Below are 23,343 nucleotides of genomic sequence, written 5' to 3' on the forward strand. Positions count from 1 at the left end.
TATATAGTTTCAAGTATTTCAAAACCAAAAGATAAATTTATTTCACACTACCACTATTTTATTCATATAACTATGCAGTACCTCTTACACGTGTTTTGTTGAATAGTGGAAGTCCACTAAACAAGTCATCAGACACATATGTGTTCATCGGAAAATAAGTGTTGAGCAGATTTTTCCCTTGGAATAAAACGGATATTGAAAAGAAAAAAGTTAATAGTACGCTAAATTAATTCGCTCTATTAAAACAACGAAACAAATGAGATAATTTATTGTTCTCTAAAGTTAGTCCCTTAAATTTGAAATTCTATTTCTAAAGCATTATGCAAGTTATATAACTGACCTATTTAAAAAATTGAATTATTTTGACATGTCTTTATCCATTCCTATCATTAGCTGTAACATTACATCACCAATCAATATGAGAAATTAATCTACATTCGAAAGCAGATAAAAGGATGATTATAACTGCTAAAATTTAACCATGCTAATGCCCCGCTCTAATCTGAAAACATTATATATTTAAACTGACGCAACTGCTATGTCAAACATATAATTACTTACTCTTAATATTTAAGTTTATTTTTATTATTTATTTCGACAGCATCATCACCATGACCTCGCACCATGTGGAAAGTGCATGTTCCCAATTCCAGACCCGTATCATGGCGGCCACAGGCCCACGACCCCCCCATATATATATATATATATATATATATATATATATATATATATGCGGGTTTGATCAAGAATATTGAATATTGAACAATAAAGCAATTACTTTTTATATAATTAAATCCTACTTGTTCCCAGGTTCCCCTTCATCAATGGAGTCATATATGAGAAGCTGGGATTTTGCAATATTTCGGAGATATCAGTCATTTTACAAAGGTTTCTATTTTTTTATTTCAAGCCCTAACCCATACAAATATTTTTGAAGACTGAATAGTTATAATTTTGGAATATTTTATTTAATTAAGTTACTTTTTATACAAGATTTCCAATATTACGTTTTATTTTATGCTATTGCTTTTTTTTATTTCAATAAATATTACATCAATAGTACCATATAAAATAGCGGAACACTGGTTGGTTGGTTGGTTGGTTGGTTGTTTTTGTTTTACGGCATATCAACCCTTTCCGGGTTATTTAATGCCGAATCCAAAGATTTTGAAGAATTTTTTTTTTAATAGAATCTATTTGTTGTTTTCACGTTGGTTTCTATTTAACCCATGGTTGGGACCCTAACAGGTACCACCACACCGGGTCAGAGTGGACCTGGGAGCAATGGTAATTAAAGGGTGGCTCCACACTCCCTAAAGCCCACAAGCTGGGGCCTCACCACTGGATATAGTTTAAGGTCATATCCAGGATCCCCATTGAGGGACTTTTACCCTCTGCAGGGGGACAGTCGGCGTATTCTAATGCCCCACCGACAGAACACTGGTGACAATATTCTGGTGCTTTTTACGTCGATATTTATCAAGTATTTCTGTTTATTTCTGTCTCGTGTGGTTATTTCTGGAGATTGAGATATTGATATTAGGTCCGCAGAAAATGATTACTCGCAGTAAATACAATAAAGATTAACTATTAAAGAAATACTCGGTTGAAGTTGTTTCATAATATTAATACTTTGCAATAATCTTTTATATAAGTGTTAGTGTATATTTACAAAAATATGAATGTGATATTCATAAGTAGAAGTGATAAGAACTGCACAAGCTGATGGAACTAAGCTCTGCTATTAACACGTCAGAAACCGGAATCACTCCATAAAATATAGAGAATCTCTTAAGAATTCGTGGAAGGAATGCTGCTATTCGTCTGCAGACTTATTCGGAAACTGTTCTTCGTCTTCATCTGCAAGCTTTTACAATTGAACGTTTTAATGGACTGATACTGCCATTTTGTTTGGTAAGGTTTGGAAAAAAAGACATTTTTCTTCTTTTTAAAAACTAAAATGGCTTACAAATCAAGAAGTACTACAGACATAAGCGAATAAAATATGTAAGTCTGAAATGTTAAATTGACTCACCCTGAAGCGTCCGTTCTTCTCATGGTAGTACCGCATGTAATCGTGCAGGATCTCGTAGAGGCAATCACAGATGTAGTCAACCTTGAACATCTCCATATTTTTCTTTCCGTAGAAGCCTACATATATAAGCAAGATCGTTACAAAATGAAACCAACACAGTCCTTCTAAAGTTTGCGGTTGGAAATAACTGCGTCAAAACATTGCCTGGCAAGGTTAGAAGTTCAAATGTGATAAAAACGTGGGAACATAAAAGCACAATGAAAGAGGCATAAAAACAAATGTAGTCAACTTTGAATATCTCCCTAATTTTATTTTCGTAAAAAAGGCATCTTATTAGCGATTAATTTGACACAACATTTATATAAAAAAAGATTCTTTTAAAAAACTTCGAAATAAAAAGAGACCATCACCATTAAAATAAAGCGAAACAGCAGGGAGGAAGTAAATTCTACGTAACTATGACGTCATGAGCGAGTAGTTGTGACGTCATGACACGTTGTTCGAATTCTTTTAAGGATAAGACCACTAAAAGCAAAGGTCTTGAAGGTGTAGTGTACACGGACCAATGGAGGGTTTGTTAAAGAGCATCTCTCCTCTCTCTCTCTCTCTCTCTCTCTGGCTCTTTCATACTCTCTCTATCTTCTCTCTCTGTGTCTCTATTAGATAGTAGATCGAGAGAGAAAGAGGGAGAGGGTGGGAGGAGGTCAGAGAGATATTTTTGTAGTTAATCCACGTTGCAGGAAGTGACGTTTCATTTAACCGGATGTCATGTGATGCTACGTGACAAGGTTGCTGAAACGTTGAGTCTCTCAGAAAAAGCCGAGCCGAGCAGAAGTCTAAAATGGTTCTCTCCTAAGTAAGGGGGGGGAGATGCGCGCCCCAGACGTGGGACGTGGTAGGTACCCACAGTGGAGACCATCGATGGCGACATCTGCAGATCATGCCTGGGAGAATAAAAGGTTGAAAACCCAACATCTGTCTTCATCTTGTGTATTCCGGCGAAAACAGCAAGAGAGCTCCACCCAGATGAAGACTCTCCCAGAGCAGCGGAACCAGGTATGAACTTCTATAATTCAAACACATAAATACACAACAAATGTCCTAACCACTAGACAAACGGTTTAAGGGATCTTGGGTCCCGTTCTCTCGTCTCTTAACACTTGTAATATCTCTCTCTCATCGTCGTAAACTTCTTCTCTTCATTAGTAAAATGGACACGTCATCACCAGGGTACCAGTATCCCTCAAGTAAAGTGTCCAACTCAAATCCTCTTCTTCTGTATGTAACAGGTTTAAGGCATATACGGAGTGACATCTGCAAACAGCTAAGTAACAACAACATATTATTGTCGGTTCACTTGTTTATTTAAAATTGGCCAATAAAAACCATGTTACCAAATCACGTTTATTATAATCCTGCAGGATCTTGTAAAGGCAACCGCAGATGTAGTCAACTATGGACATCTCTATATTTTCTTTCCTTAGAAGCAATATATAAGCAATATCGATAGAAAATGAAAGTAATGCAACTCCACTAATTAAGAAATGTTCAAATGGCCGATGCAAAAGATTAGATTGTCTGCTGAGGTGAGAAAATCAGATGTAATAGAAATGTTTGAGCATAAAAAAATAATAATTACAGATGAATTTAATCTTGAACGTTTTCATATTGATTTTTCGTAAAAGCTTGATGGTTGCGAAACAATTGAACAAAAGCATTGTTTAGTAAGATCAGAACATGAAGTGAACATGTTATGTGTTCACGGTCGGGTAATAATGGAAAATATACTATCAGCTGTCTTTTTTATGTTTTTAACTAGACGTTTTTTATACAGGAATCACCACTTATTAAGACACGGAGGTCACTCGAGAATAAGGGATAATGGGTATACATTAGTCAATGTGATTATAGCGTAGTAAACATAATTAGTGGGAATTTTGTAAATTGGATTACTTGTGGGGACGGTTCATCAAGAACTTGTTTACGTTGGACTTGAATACAGTCAGATTTTAGTCAGCTGGAAAGCAGGCAATCGGAAGAGAGTTCCACAGGCGTGAAGTTCTAAGAAAGAAGCCTTGTTCGTGGAATCTGCATTTACGTTTAAGCACAGATAAAGAGTGTAGAAAATTATTCATAATGGTTTTGACTAGACGAGTGTTTTTCATGAAAGTTTGACGAGTGGGGCCATAGATTGAAGCTCAGCTGAACACTTGCCATGAAAATAAAGATAAAGCTCGCAACGTCTCTTCTGTGGGAAAGAGGTTGCAGGGAAGAGAAAAGGGTATCCCCCACTAAGCTACGAAGTCTATTTTGAACTCTGTCAAGGCATGATAAGCTGTTTCTAGCAGCTTCTGCCCAGATGTGGCAACATTACTCCATCCTTGGCCGCACCTGGCTTTTATATAGGTAGAGAATTGCATCAGGAGTGAGATATCTACCGGAACGGTAGAAGGGTCCCACCATTTTTAGCGTGGCCTTGGCAATTTATTTGGTATACGTGTTCCATTTCAGGTCAGGAGTAAAGGTCAAGCCCAGAAGCTTGTCAAAACATGAAGCCTCCTCAAAACGAGAGCCATTCATTTCAACCGATGCCAGATTGGCATTAGAGCGTGGATGTTGTTGAGATAAAAGCTTGGTTTTAGATGCATTAAAAGTAACCAGTCACCTTTTTCCCCATTGTACCACATGCTCAAGATCAGAGGAGAGAGAATAAGAGAGAACTTGGTCGTTTAGAGTCTTTGATGTGCTACCATGCATTGTAGTGTCGTCAGGATAAATGTCTACGAATGATGTAAGGAAGTGATTTGGATTCAACACGTCCAGTATCCTTGTAAATCTGCGCCTTTCGTTGCTTACACTAGAGACTCCCAATTGTCAGCAAGAACAGTACAGTACGCTACACTCTTCTTGACACTAGTTCTATGCACCCTCTGCAAAACATTCACAGCAAACACTCGTCTAGCTACAGCAACTGTCAACAATTCCCCCCACTAACACGAATTCCAAGACAAAGTTTCTTTTGTAGAACTTCTCACCTGTGGAATTCCATTCTGTGTATTTGCTTTCCAGCTGACTACTACAATGCCGTTTTCAAGTCCAATGTAAACAATTTCTTGTTAAGCAGTCTTCTAAAATAATCAAATTCTACTTAATTCCCTCTATTATCGACGATTACGTAGCTGTCTGGTCGATCACTTTGCACGCATACACTCTTATGCTTGAGTGGATTTTAGGCCTTGATAAGTGATCACTTTCTTGTAAAGAAATATCGAATTTGATTTTTTTGGTTTGTACTGATATATATATATATATATATATATATATATATATATATATATATATATATATATATATACATATATATATAGTAATTTATAAAATATATATGGCGATTAAGCTACACTGAATATTCTGCGTTTCATCCAACTATAGGATTCGTCAATGACGAATCCTATAGGTGGATGAAACGCAGAATATTCAGTGTAGCTTAATCGCCATATATATTTTATAAATTACTATATATATATGTATATATATATATATATATATATATATATATATATATATATATATAGTAATTTATAAAATATATATGGCGATTAAGCTACACTGAATATTCTGCGTTTCATCCAACTATAGGATTCGTCAGGCTTATGCGCATAAGCCTGACGAATCCTATAGTTGGATGAAACGCAGAATATTCAGTGTAGCTTAATCGCCATATATATTTTATAAATTACTAACTAGCTCTACCTACGCACTGAGCACTTTTTAAGTAAATACTTAAAGTTTACGCATAAATCTATACTTTCGTATATTAAATTTATGTGAATAAATGAAATAGTTATATATATATATATATACATACACATATATATATATATATATATATATATATATATATATATATTGTGCCAGAAACGAGTTAACTATAGAACCATTGCTTTAGGAGTCTATAGCCACCAAGCCAGCAACAATGATCAGCTCAGCGTATATAACAGGCAGTCTTTGGTCATCCGTTATATGTGCTTAAACTTACATTTGTTGGTAATGACTGATAGAATGAGGAATTCTTAATAGATTTATTCGTGGTATTATTATTATTAATATTATTATTATTATTATTATTATTATTATTATTATTAGTAGTAGTAGTAGTAGTAGTATGCTAGCAAGAAGATCCGACGTTGCCCGGGATTGAATGATGGTCAACGACTGTTTCACACTCCCATATTGTCATCGATATCAGGGAAATCGCATATTTTTTAAACAAATGGATCGATTCCCTGCTATAGTTGTCAGTCTATCGCGATGCACCGAGAGGAAGCTTCACATTCCTCCCCGCAGTGAATTAGTTCATAATATATTGTTGTCTACATTGCACTGTAGAGAACCTGCTGTGGATTTTATAATTTTGTTATATAATGGCTTGAATAGCAGTTTTAAATAAAAAAAAGTCAAGTATCATGGTACAATTGTGTTCTAAAAAGATAGATCCATTTATAATGCGCCCCTATGATAGCCAAGAACTTCTGGTTGATTTTATATATCGGGCCTTTCGGCTTTCGTGGTAATAAAACTTCTCAAATACATTTGTAATATTAGGTTGTGTACGGCGTTAATTTTGATCCAAATCGCGTGTTCTTTCATCTGATTATTTCGATTATCGATTATCGATGCTTATCAAAGACATTTCGAGACAAAACCTATCTAAGAACACTGCCATGCCCATGTGAAATTTCATAAAACTAAACCCAACCGTTTTGGAGTCCATAGGAACTAACTGATACAAAAACAAAATTCCTTTTATATAAAAGTACAGATTTGAAACGATTACTTTTTTCGGATATTTGCATATCATGTGGTATGATGATGTTGTTGGAGGCTGGCCTTGGCGAATGTGACGTAACGAGTTCCTCTCCAACAACTAAGTTGAAAAGAAGAGAGTTTTTTTTATATAGATGTCACAACTTATCAAGGCCCGAAGGCCACTCAGGGATAAGGGTTGTTGCGTGTACAGTAATCAATGAGATAGTATTGTAGTAATCATTAGTATTGGGGGTTTTGATAGAGCGTCTTACTTAAGGGGGCGGTTTGTCAGGAGTTTGTTTATGTTTGACTTGAAGACGTCCAAGTTGTAGTCAGGTGGGAAACAGGCAAGCGGCAGAGAGTTCCATTGGCGTGCAGTTCTAAGAACGAAGCTTTGCTCATGGAATCTACGTTTGAATTTAGGCACAGATAAAGAGTGGGGAAAATTATTGACAGTAGTTTAATCCAGACGGATGTTTCTCGTGAAAGATTTGGGAGGGGCACGAGGGATTAGAGCTCAGACGAGCACCTGCCATGGAAATCTCTTCGGTTATATCATGGCGTCCTACTTTCAGAATTAATTAAAAAACATAGATTTAAGCCTATTCGAGTACTTTCTATGAAAATAAAGATAAAGCAAGAAAAACTAGTACCATATAGTCTATGACAAATGTATTGGATCAGACACATTGTCCACTCTGTCCACTACATGTTAAAAGATACATAAATCGCCTTGAAGATTTGTATATATTTGAACATCAATCATTTAAAAATAAGATTGGCCCAGACAAAGTGAAACGAGCGACAGAATAATTTCTCTCCGATAGGCTCATAAGAGTAGTGGTAGATGGTCAAAAATCGGAGGCCTGCAATATAAATGCTGGAGTCCCTCAGGGGTCAATCCTGGGCCAAACTCTCTTCCTGATCTACATCAATGACCTCCCTAAACACATACTTAAATCATTCGTTGACATCTATGCTGATGACACGACCATCTACGGCAACACATCAAAGGCTGTAAATGACAAAGTTCTCTCTGATTCTCTCTCCTCTGATCTCGAGCGCGTGGTTCAGTGGGGGAAGATGTGTCTAGTTACCTTTAATGCATCCAAAACCAAACTCCTATCCTTACATCATCAACGCTCTGATTCCCATCTGGCATCAATTGTGATGGATGGCTCTCGTCTGGGTGAGGCCCCGTGTTTTGACAAGCTTCTGGGTTTGACCTTTACTCCTGATCTGAAATGGAACACGTACATCAAGTCTGTTGCCAAGGTCGCTGGAAAGATGGTGGGATCCTTCTACCGCTCCAGAAGATATCTCACTACTGATGCAATTCTCTATCTATATAAAAGCCAAGTACGGCCAAGGATGGAATACTGTTGCCATATCTGGGCAGGAGCTGCCAAAAACAGCCTATCATGCCTTGACAGAGTACAAAATAAACTTCGTGGTTTAGTGGGGGATGCCCTTTTCTCTACCCTGCAACCCCTCTCCCACAGAAGAGACGTTGCGAGCCTATCCTTGTTTTATCGTTATTTTCATGGCAGGTGCTCGTCTGAACTCCAATCCCTGGTCCCCCCTCGCAAATCTTTCACGAAAAACACCCGTCTAGCTGAATCCACCGTGAAAAATTTCCCCCACTCTATATCTGTGCCTAAATCAAAACGCGGATTCCATGAACAAAGCTTCTTTCTTAGAACTGCGCGCCTGTGGAACTCTGTTCCGTCTGCCTGCTTCCCTCCGGACTACAACTTGGATGGCTTCAAGTCCAATGTTAACAAATTCCTAATGAACCGCCCCCTTAAGTAAACACTTCAGCAAATCTCCTCACTAACCTAATGTACTTGCAATAACCCTTATCCCTGAGTGGCTTCCGGGCCTTGATAAGTGGTGATCACTGTGTAAAAAAAAAAAAAAAAAGATGACATATGCTGTGAGGGATTTTGTATCAGAAGAATTGTCAATCGAAAACTGTCTGTTAAAACTAAAAGAGCGAATATGTAATTTTGATTATAAATAAAAGATTATCCGATCAAATATTAGACAGAAATGGTAGGATATTAGGTCTTGCGAAAGCTAGCACAAGTACTAATATATCAGCGCTTCTAACCGGTTCTTTAGTTGATTTTTTTTTTTATTTCTCTTAAATTGCAACAAAGTATGTTGTGTCAAATATATACCGTCTGTGAACTCCTCGCAATAAGATTTTTAGAAAGAAAATGATTGGATAACGATGACTAAATGTCAAAACCCGCTTTAAATAATAATAAAAAAAAATATCATTTCACAATAGGTATTTATCATACATAATGAGTCACAGGAAACGGATGTTTTTAAGGAAAACAAAATTCTACGAATTTTCAACAAAAAAATTATAAAAAAAAACTATAAAAAACATTTACTAAACTATAAAAAAGCATTTACTAAACTATGCCATTAGGAGAGCAAGAAGCGTTCTAATAATATCCGTTTCCCATAACTCATCCTGTACATTAATTATTCAGATTAAAACAAAACAAACTATTTTTCCTACTGACATTTCACTACTACTAAAATCTCTACATCACTGTAAATGAGAAACGGATCCCTGTAATTAATCGCCCAGGTTGTCAGAGACAAAACAAAAAAACTACTCATGAATATTGAAGAATACGCCGAGAATTAATTTTTACATTGTAGTCAGCTCTTATCAAGGCCCGGAGGCCACTCGGGGATAAGGATTATTGCGTGTACTGTAATCAATCGGATAATATCGTAGTAATCGTTAGTAATGGAGATTTGATAAAGTGTCTTACTTAAGGGGGAGGTTTGTCAGGAACTTGTTTATGTTGGACTTGAAGAAATCCAAGTTGTAGTCAGGTGGGAAACAGGCAAACGGCAGAGAGTTCCACAGCGTGCACTTCTAAGAAAGAAGCTTTGTTCATGGAATCTACGTTTTGATTTAGGCACAGATAAAGAGTGGGGAAAATTATTGACAGTGGTTTCAGCTAGACGGGTTTTTTTTCGTGAAAGATTTGCGAGGGGGGCAGAGATTGGAGCACAGACAAGCACCTGTCATGTAAATAATGATAAAACAAAGACAGGCTCGCAACGTCTCTTCTGTGGGAGAGAGGTTTCAGGGAAGAGAAAAGGGCATCCCCCACTTAACTACGAAGTCTATTTTGTACTCTGTCAATGCAGGATAGGCTATTTTTAGCAGCTCCTGCCCAGATGTGGCAGCAGTACTCCATCCTTGGACGTACTTGGCTTTTATATAGATAGAATTCTGCAGGTACTTAATTTCAGAGATTAATAAGGTAGTAATGAGAATATATGGGATATTGCCCATTTCATAGGCAGTTTTGTACTCTATCAAGACAGAAAACTGTACTCTTATTGACACTTCCCTAAATGCAGCAACAAGTTTCCATCTTAGGACGTATTTGGATGTTGTACATATGAAGGACTGCGTCAGAAGTGAGATGCTGCACTATATTTTTATTACGATGAATAATAAATACGATGCGATTTCCGTCCTTCCATATTTAAAAAAAATGATATGAAATTATTTTTCCAAATTGTTTGCATGTAATCAATTTTCAGATAAAAATATTTTAAGAACCTTACCAAATTCGCGAGCCAAATATCGGCAAATGGCCATAGTTTCCGGCATCTTGTGATTACCATCGATGTCCAAAACAGGAACGCTCTCACTTGGCATATCTGCAAAAAATGTAAATAAATAAATAAATAAATAAAATAAAATACAATAATAATAATGATAATGATGATGATGATGATAATAATAATAATAACAATAACTTTAATCATAGCCCGTGTAACTACTACCAGTGAGTAAATAATAATAGAAGATCAATGTTTGTTACGAGCGAGAAAGAATTGGTAAAGTTCTGTTCCGATAACGCAAAGAAATTTAAAATGGCTATCAAAAAAGTAGAAAATGTTCGATATCTGAAGATTTCTTGATTGCCTTTAAATTATATTCTCATAATCATATATTCTAATCGATTTCCTCCAAATGATTGACTCAAGATTATATTCTTCAATGGATATCCTCAAATTGATACTCTTTAAAATATCCTCAAATTGATACTGTTTAAAATATCCTCAAATTGATACTCTTTAAAATATCCTCAAATTGATACTGTTTAAAATATCCACTTAAATAAACCCCAACCCGTATTTTCCAAATTATCGCTTTGACCACTTGGCTAACGAGTCGAACAGCAAAGAAAGATCCTGTTACGTTTCTGAACTTTTGAGATAAGGATTGGTAATTCGTATTATTTAATTTTGTCAGATTACTGCTCTTATCTTAAATGTCATTTTCACAACGTATCGGTCGATGTAACCTCTGATCTTCTTCAGGTGTATTTTTTTGAACTCAGGAATCTTTCTATTGAAGTCAGGAATTTGGGCGGAATTTCGAACGGAACTATTTATTTCCCGGGGATAGCATGCTCTCGTTCCGTCAGCCAAGACTAGATAGAGGTCCTAAGTAATTCACAACTGTATTTTTTTATCACCCACACTGAAGAGTGTTCAGTCATGGCTGACAGAACGAGAGCATATTATACCCCCGAAGTAAATAAGAGGTTCCGTTCGAAATCCCGTCCTAAATACCGAGTTCGCTAGAAACATTCCCGAGTGCTGACAAGATACTCTTGAAGAAGGTCGGAGGTTACACCGAAACGTTATGAAAATGATACTAAAGATGAGTACTGTAGTCCGAAGAATCCAAATAATACGAAGGCTGATTTTTACAATTAGAAACGAGATCGATAATATATACAAAATTGATTAACTAACTTTTTCTATGATTGCCCCATTCATTAAATTCGAACCTCTTCTCCATATATTTGACGCCGACAACAGCGAACACCTTATGAAGGCCACGGACATTGAAGTTGTACAGAGTAAAGGCCCCCAGATACTGAAAACATTCAATTCTAATATTAATAGTTTATTATATTTTTTACCGCTTGCCTTTGGAATTCCTACTTTGCTCCCTGTTTCCCCACCTGTACTAACACGCAGAAAGTGAAATATTATGTGAAAAAAGATCTTGCTGTACAACTCCCTACTTAGGAAGACCCCTATAATAAGAATAGCCCCATAGATTTCAATTTCAATGTGCCTTGTTTAAGGATAATAGAATACTATAAAAAATAAGGAAGATATACTAAACTTTTCTGTATTTTTTATTTTAGTCCACAAGGCTAAGAATAAAGAATTAAAAAACACCAAACGAAAATGAGATATGTAGTGAACGATGAATTGTGCCTCGGACCAGGGAGCTACCTGTCGGGATTGTCGCCCTAAAAAAAAAAACACTTTGCTGACGAATCAGATGAGCTGAGAAGCCTGAATTTGTACAAAAAGAACCGAGATTGATATGTACAAATTATATACTAACCTTTCCTGTATTTGTCCCATTCGTTGAATTCGAACCTTTTGTCGGTGTATTGGACGCCGGCAACAGCGAACATCATACGACAGATCTCGGCACGTCCGCGGCCATTGAAGTAATACAAAGTGTATTTAGGCATAGTGGTTTTCCGGGGGTACGAAATATAAGTGAGCAAATCTGCTAACAAAGTGGCAATCTCAAGATTTGCGCTGACAATGGTGCATAGAACGGCGTCGACTGGCTTGATATATATATATGCACAGGTGGTGACTCACGTTAATTGTTTTGTCTGCGACGACCAACGAATATAATGCAAACTTACTGACTATCTGGTACATGTCCAGGTCTTGAATGAAAAAATCTACCGTTTTTTTTTGTGATCATTCACCAGAAATTATTATACGCCTTTCTTTCTTTGCACTTCTTGGCGGTGCTTTGTGGATTTTTGGTTTCACAATGTAAACAATTATTGTTCTGTTGCTATTAAGATAATGAGTGATCAAAACAGGTCGTTTTTCAGGTGAACACACACACAGACACACAGACACACACACATGCGTGTACACACGCGCGCACACACACACACGAACACACACACACACACACACACACACACACACACACACACACACACACACACACACACACACACACACACATATATATATTAAATAGAATTGAGGTGGAAGGACCTGAATACTCAACGTTTCGCCCGATTTATGCGGGCTTTTTCGCATAAATCGGGCGAAATGTTGAGTATTCAGGTCCTTCAACCTCCATTCTATTTTATATCGTAGGATTTAATCAAGCTGAACGATCACACACACACGTGTATATATATATATATATATATATATATATATATATATATATATATATATATATATATATGTATTCGCGTCACATGACAAGTAAACTTATTTTCCTGAATGGACAAGAAAGGGAATCTTGTGCAACCTTAGAAGTCTCCCAACCTCGTAAATTTCACTGCCTTTATTTTGTCCTGTACTCCTCATTTTCCATCAACGATTTTTTCCGAGAAAGGGTTGGTTGGTTGGTTGGTTGTTTTTGTTCTACGGCATATCAACCCTTTTCGGGTTATTTAATGCCAAATCCAAAAATTTTGAAGAAATATTTTTTAATAGAATATATTTGTTGTTTTCAAGTCGGTTCCTATTTAACCCATAGTTGGGACCCTAACAGGTACTACCACTCCGGGTCAGAGTGGACCTGGGAGCAATGGTAATTAAAGGGTGGCTTCACACTCCCCAAAGCCCACAAGCTGGGGCCTCACCACTGGATATAGTTTAAGGTCATATCCAGGATCCCGAGAAAGGGAGAAAGATTAGCTGTTTTCTGAGTAAATACCTATCCATCTTACTAGGAGAGAAGAAACTCGACCTTGGGTTTACTTTGATTCACCTCATAACGCTTGCTTCCCTTATTTTGCCCTTTAGTACTCACATTCCATGAGCAATGTTTCTGGCAAATGGGAAAGAATTGCAGTTTTCTGGGTCTATATAATATGTATCTAGTTTACTTATTTTTTTTATATTTAAACATATTTTTTAGATCCGGATTAAATGTATGCATGCATTGTGTGGAGCGATTTCCACAAAAATAATACTTCTGCATCGTTTCTATATCACCTTACAAAGATTAAACTTTATATCGGAAATCATTATTCTGATTGTGATCCAAATCCATTACATGATTTTGATTCTAGAAAACGTCTAAAATTCCAGCCATACTCGACTGAAATAAAAATTGAAATTCAGAAAATCTTGTGTAATTTGTGTCTAATGGCGATGGCTGTAATTTAATGCAAATCTGAAATATTTGAATTAGCAATGAGGAGTTTTTCTCATATCATGCTACTAAAAATGATTCCAATAGTCTTAAAAAAGTTGATGTTTAGCGAATATTTATTAATTGATGACGAATACTTTCGTTGAAATTTCAGAAAAATCGGAGATACGTGTTTAGGGTGTAGAGCACTCTGACAGACGTTAAAAACATTTAAAAATAAATGTTTAAATTTCAACGATATTTCTCGCATTGACGGTGACCGTGTGGATTTGGTCCTTGCTAATAAAGTCAGAGATGATTTCGTTGCCGGATTCGAATTTCTCGACTGACATTAATCGTGAGACACAGCGCTGATGATTCCCGAAAGGATGACACACTAGTGTCTGTAGGTACTTTATAATTATTATAATATATATATATATATATATATATATATATATATATATATATATATATATATATATATATAAGTAATAGTGTCTGCGTGTGTACATTTCCCTACACAATAACTCCGTCAACTTTTAGTCTACAGACTCGAAATTTGATGTACAGGGAAATGAGATTTGGGAAAATCTTTATTATCGGGTTTCGACCAGACATTTGGCTTTTAAGGGGTCAAAGTTCAACGATTTGACCTTTGAGAACTTTACCAAACTCCTCCAACAATTTTGGGTCTAAACACTTGAAATTTTAGATCTAGGTTCCTTGGACATGGATCTAACTTAATAACTTGATTTGAGCTCAAAACAATAAATGTTAAGGGGTCATAATAGGGGTCAAATTAAAAAAAAATTGAGCTCCACCGTCTCTACTAATTTACTGAGATAATTTGTGGTCTAAACATTTGAAATTTTACATAAAGGGTATTCAGAGATAGGGCAAGCTTTTTAATCGGTTTGGGTCGAAAATTTGAGCTACAAATATATAAATCAATGTATGTATGTATGTATGTATGTATGTATGTATGTATGTTTGCATGTCTACTTAAAACTTTCGACAGAGGCGGCGGATTTTCACAAGATCAGTATCGTTTTGAAGCTTGACCCTTCAGACGACAAATATCGAATTGGCTAAAAACATTAATTTCTTCACCTTCAACTGGGCACTTTTCTACAGGGAGGGGTTTCTTTTTTACGCCGATATTTTCGAAAGTCATCCCCTCTTTTCGATTGTCTAGCCTTAATTAAAACCTACGTAACTTCCGGTTTCGCAGTGTTCGTAACAGCAAAGACGTCACGTTTTTTCCCGTTCTTTTCCTCCTTCGGGGTACGGGTTCAAGCCTGCCTTCCTACTTCCACTTTTTTTTGCTCAACACACACCTCCAAACACCCGGGCAACGCCGGCCACCCATGCTATATATATATATATATATATATATATATATATATATATATATATATATATATATATATATAAACCTGAACGTCTGTGTGTGTCTGGTCACGAATAGGCTCCTATATGGTTTACTATTATAGAAAACTGATCACATATAATGATAGAAGATGTATCGAGACACAGGATTGGGTATGTTTGATCTGGCATAATGATGATTCATTAAAATTGTGGGGTCTGCGTTCGCGTCTGGTCCACAAAGTATGGAAATAAAAAATCTAAAAATTAAAAAAAAAAACCTTTCCAAGTGTTTTCGATATAGATGTACATAATAATACTTTGATAAGTATGTTTTAACTTAAATACGGATGGTATAATAAAATTGTGGGGTCTGCGCTCGCGCCTGGTCTCCATTAAATGGAAATAGGCACAAAGTTTAATAAAGACTTTTCATATCTATCTGCGTAAGTATACTTTGATAATTATGTTTCAGTTTGAAGAAATATGGTATAATAAAATTGTGGGGTGTTCGTTCGCGCCTGACCTCCATGAAATGGAAATATGTTACAATGTTTAACAAGGTTTTTTAATATAGATCCACAGAATATTGTGATAAGTGTTTCAGTGTGATCAGGTATGGTATAATAAATTATGTGGTTTATCTATTCTATTTTTACTTTCATCATATTTTGCTTTGGTTTTGATACCCCCAAATTCGAAGCTATCTCTTTACAACCCTTCCTTTTCATAACCTATCATACTTTCGTAAATCAGAATCAATTTTCTGTAGGCTGTTTTTGAAACCAGTCAACGAGGGGTACTTTTGCTAGTATATATATCTATATATATAAAAATGTAAAGTTGGTTCGTTCTAAAGAAATAAAACCATGTTTATACGTTACCAATTTATTTGAAATTTTCAGACAACCAATTTTTGAGTCGAGGTATGTTTTTATGTTATTAAAATAAATTTACCTAATTAAAATTAAAATATTAAATAAAATAAATATATTTATTTATCGTTTCTGCGAATCTGTTCTGTTGATAAAACTGAACTTCCGGTTCGATTCATTTCACAGCCACGATTTGACGAAAGGTTTAATTTTCTGTTAACTCGATAAGTAAAAAAACAAAGACAAAAAAAAAAACATATTTCATTTGTTTATCTTCCAAATTTTTTAATTTACACATCTTTTCTTTATTATATAAGGCAAAAAAAAAAAACGTTTGTTGCTTGCTTTTGAGTTTTTTTTTCTATATAAGATTACTCATGCAGAGAGTGATCCGTGCTGAAATAATGTTATTATTTAAAAAGTCATTCTTAACATGGGGAGGTAAGGATGTTTTGTACCTATTCTGTACTTTAACCTTACAATTGAATAAATAAAAAAAATAAAAAAATCGTAAAACGTTATTTAAACGTGGAAATATGATTTAAAAACTAGCGCGGCTCTCTGCATTAGCACCATTTTTATTTATTGTTGTTGTTTCACGAATTTTCGGCCAACTATTCCTCTGGCCTTCATGAAAAGAAGTCCTTTTATAAATGTTCAGTAACTTTTTCCTTTTATTATTCTTAAAGAGTAAAACTTTTCTTATTCATGAAAGGAGTTAAGCCTACGTAGTGGTGCTGTGCTCACTTTTTAGTTACAACGTTCTGATAAATCAGTCACCCATTTTGTAAGCAATAAAAACGCGGTATATCAAAACCATAGAAAGTAAAAATAATGAGTCTCTACCGCATTTGTAAGTCAGAAATATATTTGTTTCTCAAAGAAAAAAAAATAGAGAGAACAGGACTTTTTTTAATTGTTTTCATGAAAATAAAGTTTCGAGATTTTTATTTATTTATTTTTTTACTTATCATAACAAAAAAAAAACACAGTTTGTGTGTGTGTGTGTTTTTTTAATTGTTTTTGTGAAAGGTGAGTTTTTTTTCAAAACTTTTGTTTTGTTTCTTTTTAATTTTTTAAAAGTATTATAAATTTCACTAACATGCTGGAGAAATGTTTAATAATTTGGTATTTTTTTTAGATTAGGTCCACCTCCACAATTTTCCTTTCAATGACGACATTTATAGGTTTCCGAGTATGCTGAACACGCAAATCACATTGAAATTTTGCAGAAATAAATAGTTGTATTATGCATTGTATTCTTCGGCGGCCATCTTTTTACGTGCACACGCGCCATAAACAAATACACACACGTAAAAAAGATGGCCGCCAAAGATTACAATGCATAATACAACTTTTTATATCTTGATAACTACTTATTTCTGCAAAATTTCGATGCGATTTTCGTATTCAGCATAGTCGAAAACCATTTCAAGTCGTCATTTAAAAGAAAATTGAGGAGGTGGAGTGGACCTAATCTAAAAATTTACCAATAATTTTTAATCCCGTACGCCTCCCGATACATTGCTTCGTCAACATGCGACCATTTTATATCTCCCGAAGACACTTCCGTATTTAGAAAAAAAATAAAATAAAAAGTGACCGATTTACCAGAACGTGGTAACTAAAAAGTGAGTATCCCTTTCAAATGTTGAAATGATTTTTTTTTTTTTCAATTTTTTTTCATAATCTGGTTAGTGTTCAATCAATAATAATCCAGTGAAAAAATTTCAAAAAACCTATCAGTATAGAAACTCCACCACGTAAGTAAATAAGTAAAAAATGTTACGTGCGCATGCGTAGCAGTATCAGAATTTTTGTAGGAATTTTTGACACCCCTAACACGAAACTGCGAATACAATATAAACATCTCGGAATTTCTCCGTTAAAAGTGGGTTATTTATTTTATTTATGGATTATACTTCCAAAATAAACTATTACAGTTGTTTTAAAAGTAATAGAAATATTTTTTTTTTTAAAAAACATTAATGAATTTTCCGAACTCAATATTTTTCAATTTTTAAACTCAATATTTTTCAATTTTTAAATTTTAAAAATCTATCAAAATTTTTCTATTGATTCTATTTTTACGATATTTTCAGGGTCAATGTGAAATTTTATGTTCTTTCCAATAAATCGAATATAATATTTTAGACAAACGTTTTTTTTTTAATTCACGACCCCCCCCCCATACCAATTTGTAAGTGTCTATTAAAAAGTAAATACTTAATTTAGTAACCCGAAAGTAAATAATTAATTTACTCACAAATTGAAGAGAAAAGGTCAATACATAATATATTCAAATTAAAAAAAAAACATAGTGTTCTTTTAGAATTTTACCTGTAAAGTTTGAAGTTTAAAACCTTTTTTTTAAACCACGTTATTTGTTTTTTCTTTTTTTTTTTTTTAATGGAACCTTGGTCCTTGCTCCTTTGACAAAAAAAATAGGGCGTGAATTACATTTTTCGAGGAGTTATAAGCTTGGAAAGACAGGGGGTCGAATAATTCACGCCTCCCATTTTGTAAATGTCTAATAATAATTAATTTAGAACCCGATAAGTACATAATTATTTACTCACAAATTGAAGAGAAAAGGTCAATACATAACATAATATATTCAAATTTAAAACAAAAAAAACATAGTGTTCTTTTAGAATTTTACCTGTAAAGTCCGAAGTTTAAAACCTTTTTAAAAAAAACACGTTTTTTTTTAAATGAAATCTTGGTCCTTGCTCCTTTAATTGAAAAAAAAATTAGGGCTTGAATTGCATTTTTCGATGGGGTTATAAGCTTGGAAAGATGGGGTGGAATTATTCGCTTTTTTCACGAAATTTCTGACACTGCTACTAGGGGGGTACTAAGGGAACGACCATTAAATAATTCTGCGGGTCGCCATGGAACTCAACGCCCAAGGAGTATCAAAATAGTTTTCATGATCTGAAGAATTTTTTTTTTCCGAAAAGTGGGTGATCACTTTTCCATCTAAATTTAACTGAAAATGAGCACCCACTTTCTGGCCACCTGAGGAAGGGGCATTTATTTTCGTGTTTATTGGCTTAAAGGTTTTTTTACAAGGCAGTTTGGTACGCGAATGCATATTTAACAGTTTTCGTTTATGCTCACGCATAGCATAAACAAAGCCTACGTCTGTGAAATGGAAAATAGTCCCAGAGTTCAGGGGTTAATACCATGCAAAATAATCAAACAAAAAGACTTTTAAGCCAAGAAACACACAGAAAGAAAAAAAAATAGCATCCATTTTTTTTTCTATCGAATTCATTTGCTGTTTTAATTGAAAACTATTTTCCCCCGGATTTTTTATATAATTTTCCATTAAGGGCTGTGTGTCTCACGTTCGTAAATAACAAATTTTTTTTTGTAGATTTTGGTGTGCTAAAAACGAATCTGCAAACCGTTTCCGTCACAAAAAAATAGTTTTTATGATATGAAGAAATTACTTTTTCGAAAAAGTGGCGATCACTTTTCCATGTAAATTTAACTTAAAATGAGCACCCACTTTCTAGCCACCTGAGAGAGGGGGGATTTTTTCCCATGTTTATTGGCTAAACAGCTTTCGTTTATGCTTACGCATAGCGTAAACGAAGGCTACGGCTGTTAAATGGAAAATAGTCCCAGAGTTCAGGGGTTATTACCATGCAAAAGAAATCAAACAAAAAATTTTTTAGCCAAGAAACAGAAAAATGCCCCTCTCTCAGGTGGCCAGAAAGTGGGTGCTCATTCTAAGTTAAATTTACATTGAAAAGTGATCACCCACTTTTCGAAAAAGTAATTTCATGAATGTCATGAAAACTTTTTTTTGCTACGTAAACGGTTTGCAGATTCGTTTTTAGCACACCGAAATCTACAATAAAATATTTCGTTATATATGAACGTGAAACGGGCCTTAAAGTAAAATAATACCGGATTTTTTTTAGCAGATTTGCCGTTTAGTTGTACAAATATCCTCACACCAGGTAATCACTAAAAGGGATTTTTAAAAGTCGTCACCTGTATCGAGCAAAAGTTTAAAACCACCGATTATATGCCAGCCTACATCATGGTAACATATATTGAGTGAGTTCCTAACAGTATTTTTAGTTTAAACTCATTTTCCCAAAATTTCCCCAAACTTAACATGTTCGATACAGTCTGCCGCCATTTGTATTTTCAGATATACCGATAAACATTGAATGTTTTTGAACCGATTATACATTACATAAAAACACTAAAATCTTATCCAGTTAGGTAGAACACTTACTTTTCTTGCCTTTGATAACATTTATTTGTTATATATTTAGTTTTTGACAACTTCGTTGTATCTGTGTTTAGTAATATAAACCCTTTTCATTTAATGTAACGTTTAGTCGGCTCGAAAAACAGTGTTTATTGGTGTATTTGAAAGCTACAAATGGTGGTGGACACTGTTGATTACTTGAAGTTAGAGAAAGTGAGTTAAAACTAAAAAAACTATACAAAATACTGTCAGAAACCTATCCATTATGCCAGCCTATGTCATGGTAACATATGTTCGGTGAGTTTCAGACACTGTTTTGTATAGTTTTTAGTTTTACACTTACTTTCCTAAACATAACGTATTCAACAGAATTTGCGACCATTTCTGTTTTTTGAGCTAATTAAACATTTTATATTACATAAAAACACTAAACAATTATCCAATTAGGTAGAAACGTAAATTACCTTACCTTTGCTTTCATTTATTTGTTTTTGGACGACTTTTTCGAATCTGTGTATAGTAACCCCCCTCCCCCCACCATCAACCAAATATTAATTACTAAATCACATTTAAAAAAAAAAAAAAAGCATTTAGCGTTTCAACATTTTTGCTACGTTCGGCTTCATCCACTGATTGTTGGTCAAGTCCAAAACATGAATGATTGACAGAAACTCTCGAGGATCCAGATCAAATTCTGCAAGAGCACCATTTTTTTCAGTTTCGCCTTCTTTTTCACTTTTTGCAGTGGATTGCTGTACTAATATAAGAAACATGCATTTTCTCTTTTATTAAATTTTTCCATTACACCAAATTGAGCCACTGCAACGCGTGGCAGGGTACAGCTAGTATATATATATATATATATATATATATATATATATATATATATATATATATATATATATATATATATGATGAAAATAATGGAAAATAATATTCCGACAAAATAGAGAAATAAAAAGGAACAAACCGTATTATGTGTTCATCAACGTTTCGTCTTTATTTCGGAAGTCTCGAAATAAAGACGAAACGTTGATGAACGCATAATACGGTTTGTTCCTTTTTATTTCTCCCTCTCTCTCTCTCTCTCTCTCTCTATATATATATATATATATATATATATGTGTGTGTGTGTGTGTGTGTGTGTGTGTATTCTATTCTATCTACTAATACATAAACGTCACTTTTTGTGTGATTTCCTTCCTCATGGGTTCCGAAACGGCTTAGTCTTTCTTTTGAAAATTTCACATAATAGTAATTTATATGTCTGGCAGTGTTCTTAGTTATGTTTTTTTAGAGTAATTCATCATATAAGTATTGAAAATCGAAAGAATCCGATTAAAAAGTAGTCTTTCTTTTTTATAGATGAAATAATCTTTACATGCGACTATCTTACGTTACACCAACTAAGGGAGATTATTCTCAGCAAATTAAGGAAGATTAAATTCTCAGCAAATTTTTTTTTTCTTAAAAAACAAACATATATTTTGCCATTTGGATATATAGCTCAGTAGTAGAGCATTTGACTACAGATCAAATGATTCTCTGTTTAATCTCGGGTGTACCTCACCATTTTATTATGCATTTCTTATTGATTGGTTCATTTTACGATAAAAGAAGGGGTATGATTTAAAATCGCCGCAAATCATTTCTTCGATTGCATATTTAAAATCTAATCATTAATAAGAAGTGACTTTTTCCAGGGCATTCATCGTCAAACCCAAATATCAGCTGACGTGATATTATAAACAAACACAGACGAAATTTGATGAACGATATATCATTATTATTTTTTAATTTTTTTTATTTTTTGCGAATTAGTTCACTGAGTATATTAATCCTAGTAAGGTTTAAATTATAAAACTGACTATGTCTGTCTGTCTCAATGTTTACAAAGTCTATCTCTACCGAAACAGTTCGCGTGTCACGTTCGTACAGTGGTAACGTCACCAGCTTTGAATGCTATAGTTTTGCTTTCGGTTTCGATTCTAGCTGATGGCACCCTAATATTTTTTTTTTTACTTTTAAAATCACGACTCTATATATACGAAATATGGACAAATTAAAATATAATATTGAAGCGTATTTTACGACCGGGTAAAGTCGGGTTTCCCCCGCTAGTCTAATTTATAAAACTCGCTATGTCTGCAGAGTAGTGCTAGGAACCGCAAATGATTTAAAAATTTATGGACCATTCTTTTAAAGGTCTTTAGCCGATTAAAATATTTTTAACGGGTCAAAGATGGGTAAAAAATAGGTCAAAATTGGAAAATCGTTATTTGTCCATTCAGTTTATTTTTAATCAATTCATATGCGTGTCACGTTAGTACAGAAAAAACGTCATCAGCTTTAAATGCGACAGCTTTGCTTTCAGTTTCGATTCTCGCTAGTGGAACCCAAATACTTTTATTTTTACATTTGGAATAACGACTCTATAATAATAATAAAAAATTGGATATATGTCTGCCTGCCTGTCCGTCTGTTTCCATGTTTTCAAATTCTCTCTTCCAAAACTAAAAGTCACAGAGCGGCGCTAAGAGCCTTAAATGATTGGATTTTTTTTTTTTATATAGACGTCCTTTTATGAGTCTTTAGTCAGTCAAAATAGTTGTTTTGTTGTTGGTAAAAAATGGTATAAATTTTAAAAAATCGTTATAATCTTGTACATTTATCTTAGTTCATTTTTAATCTTTAATCAGTTCATAAGCGTGTCACGTAGGGACAGTGGTAACGTCACCAGCTTTGAATGCGTCAGTTTTGCTTTCGGTTTCCATTCTATGCGTCTCATCCGAATCCTTTTTTTTTTTTTTTTTAATTT

General features: G+C 34.4%; 1 protein-coding gene across 1 annotated transcript in view; it reads right to left on the bottom strand.

Annotated features, from left to right (window-relative positions):
• LOC145265724 (S-crystallin SL20-1-like) overlaps positions 1-12,460 on the bottom strand; it is a 21,484-nt gene extending 9,024 nt beyond the window's left edge. The window contains exons 1-3 of the mRNA XM_080121779.1: positions 12,264-12,460; positions 10,454-10,549; positions 2,036-2,151 (exon numbers count right to left, since the gene is read on the bottom strand). Coding sequence (XP_079977905.1) covers positions 2,036-2,151; positions 10,454-10,549; positions 12,264-12,396 — 345 coding nt within the window. The 5' untranslated portion in view covers positions 12,397-12,460. The remainder of the gene's footprint in view (positions 1-2,035; positions 2,152-10,453; positions 10,550-12,263) is intronic.
• Between the last annotated feature and the right edge of the window lie 10,883 nt (positions 12,461-23,343).

Source organism: Euprymna scolopes, chromosome 40 (genome assembly GCF_053919585.1).
Source record: "Euprymna scolopes isolate OS-2025 chromosome 40, ASM5391958v1, whole genome shotgun sequence".
NCBI classification, from domain to species: Eukaryota; Metazoa; Mollusca; class Cephalopoda; order Sepiida; family Sepiolidae; genus Euprymna; species Euprymna scolopes.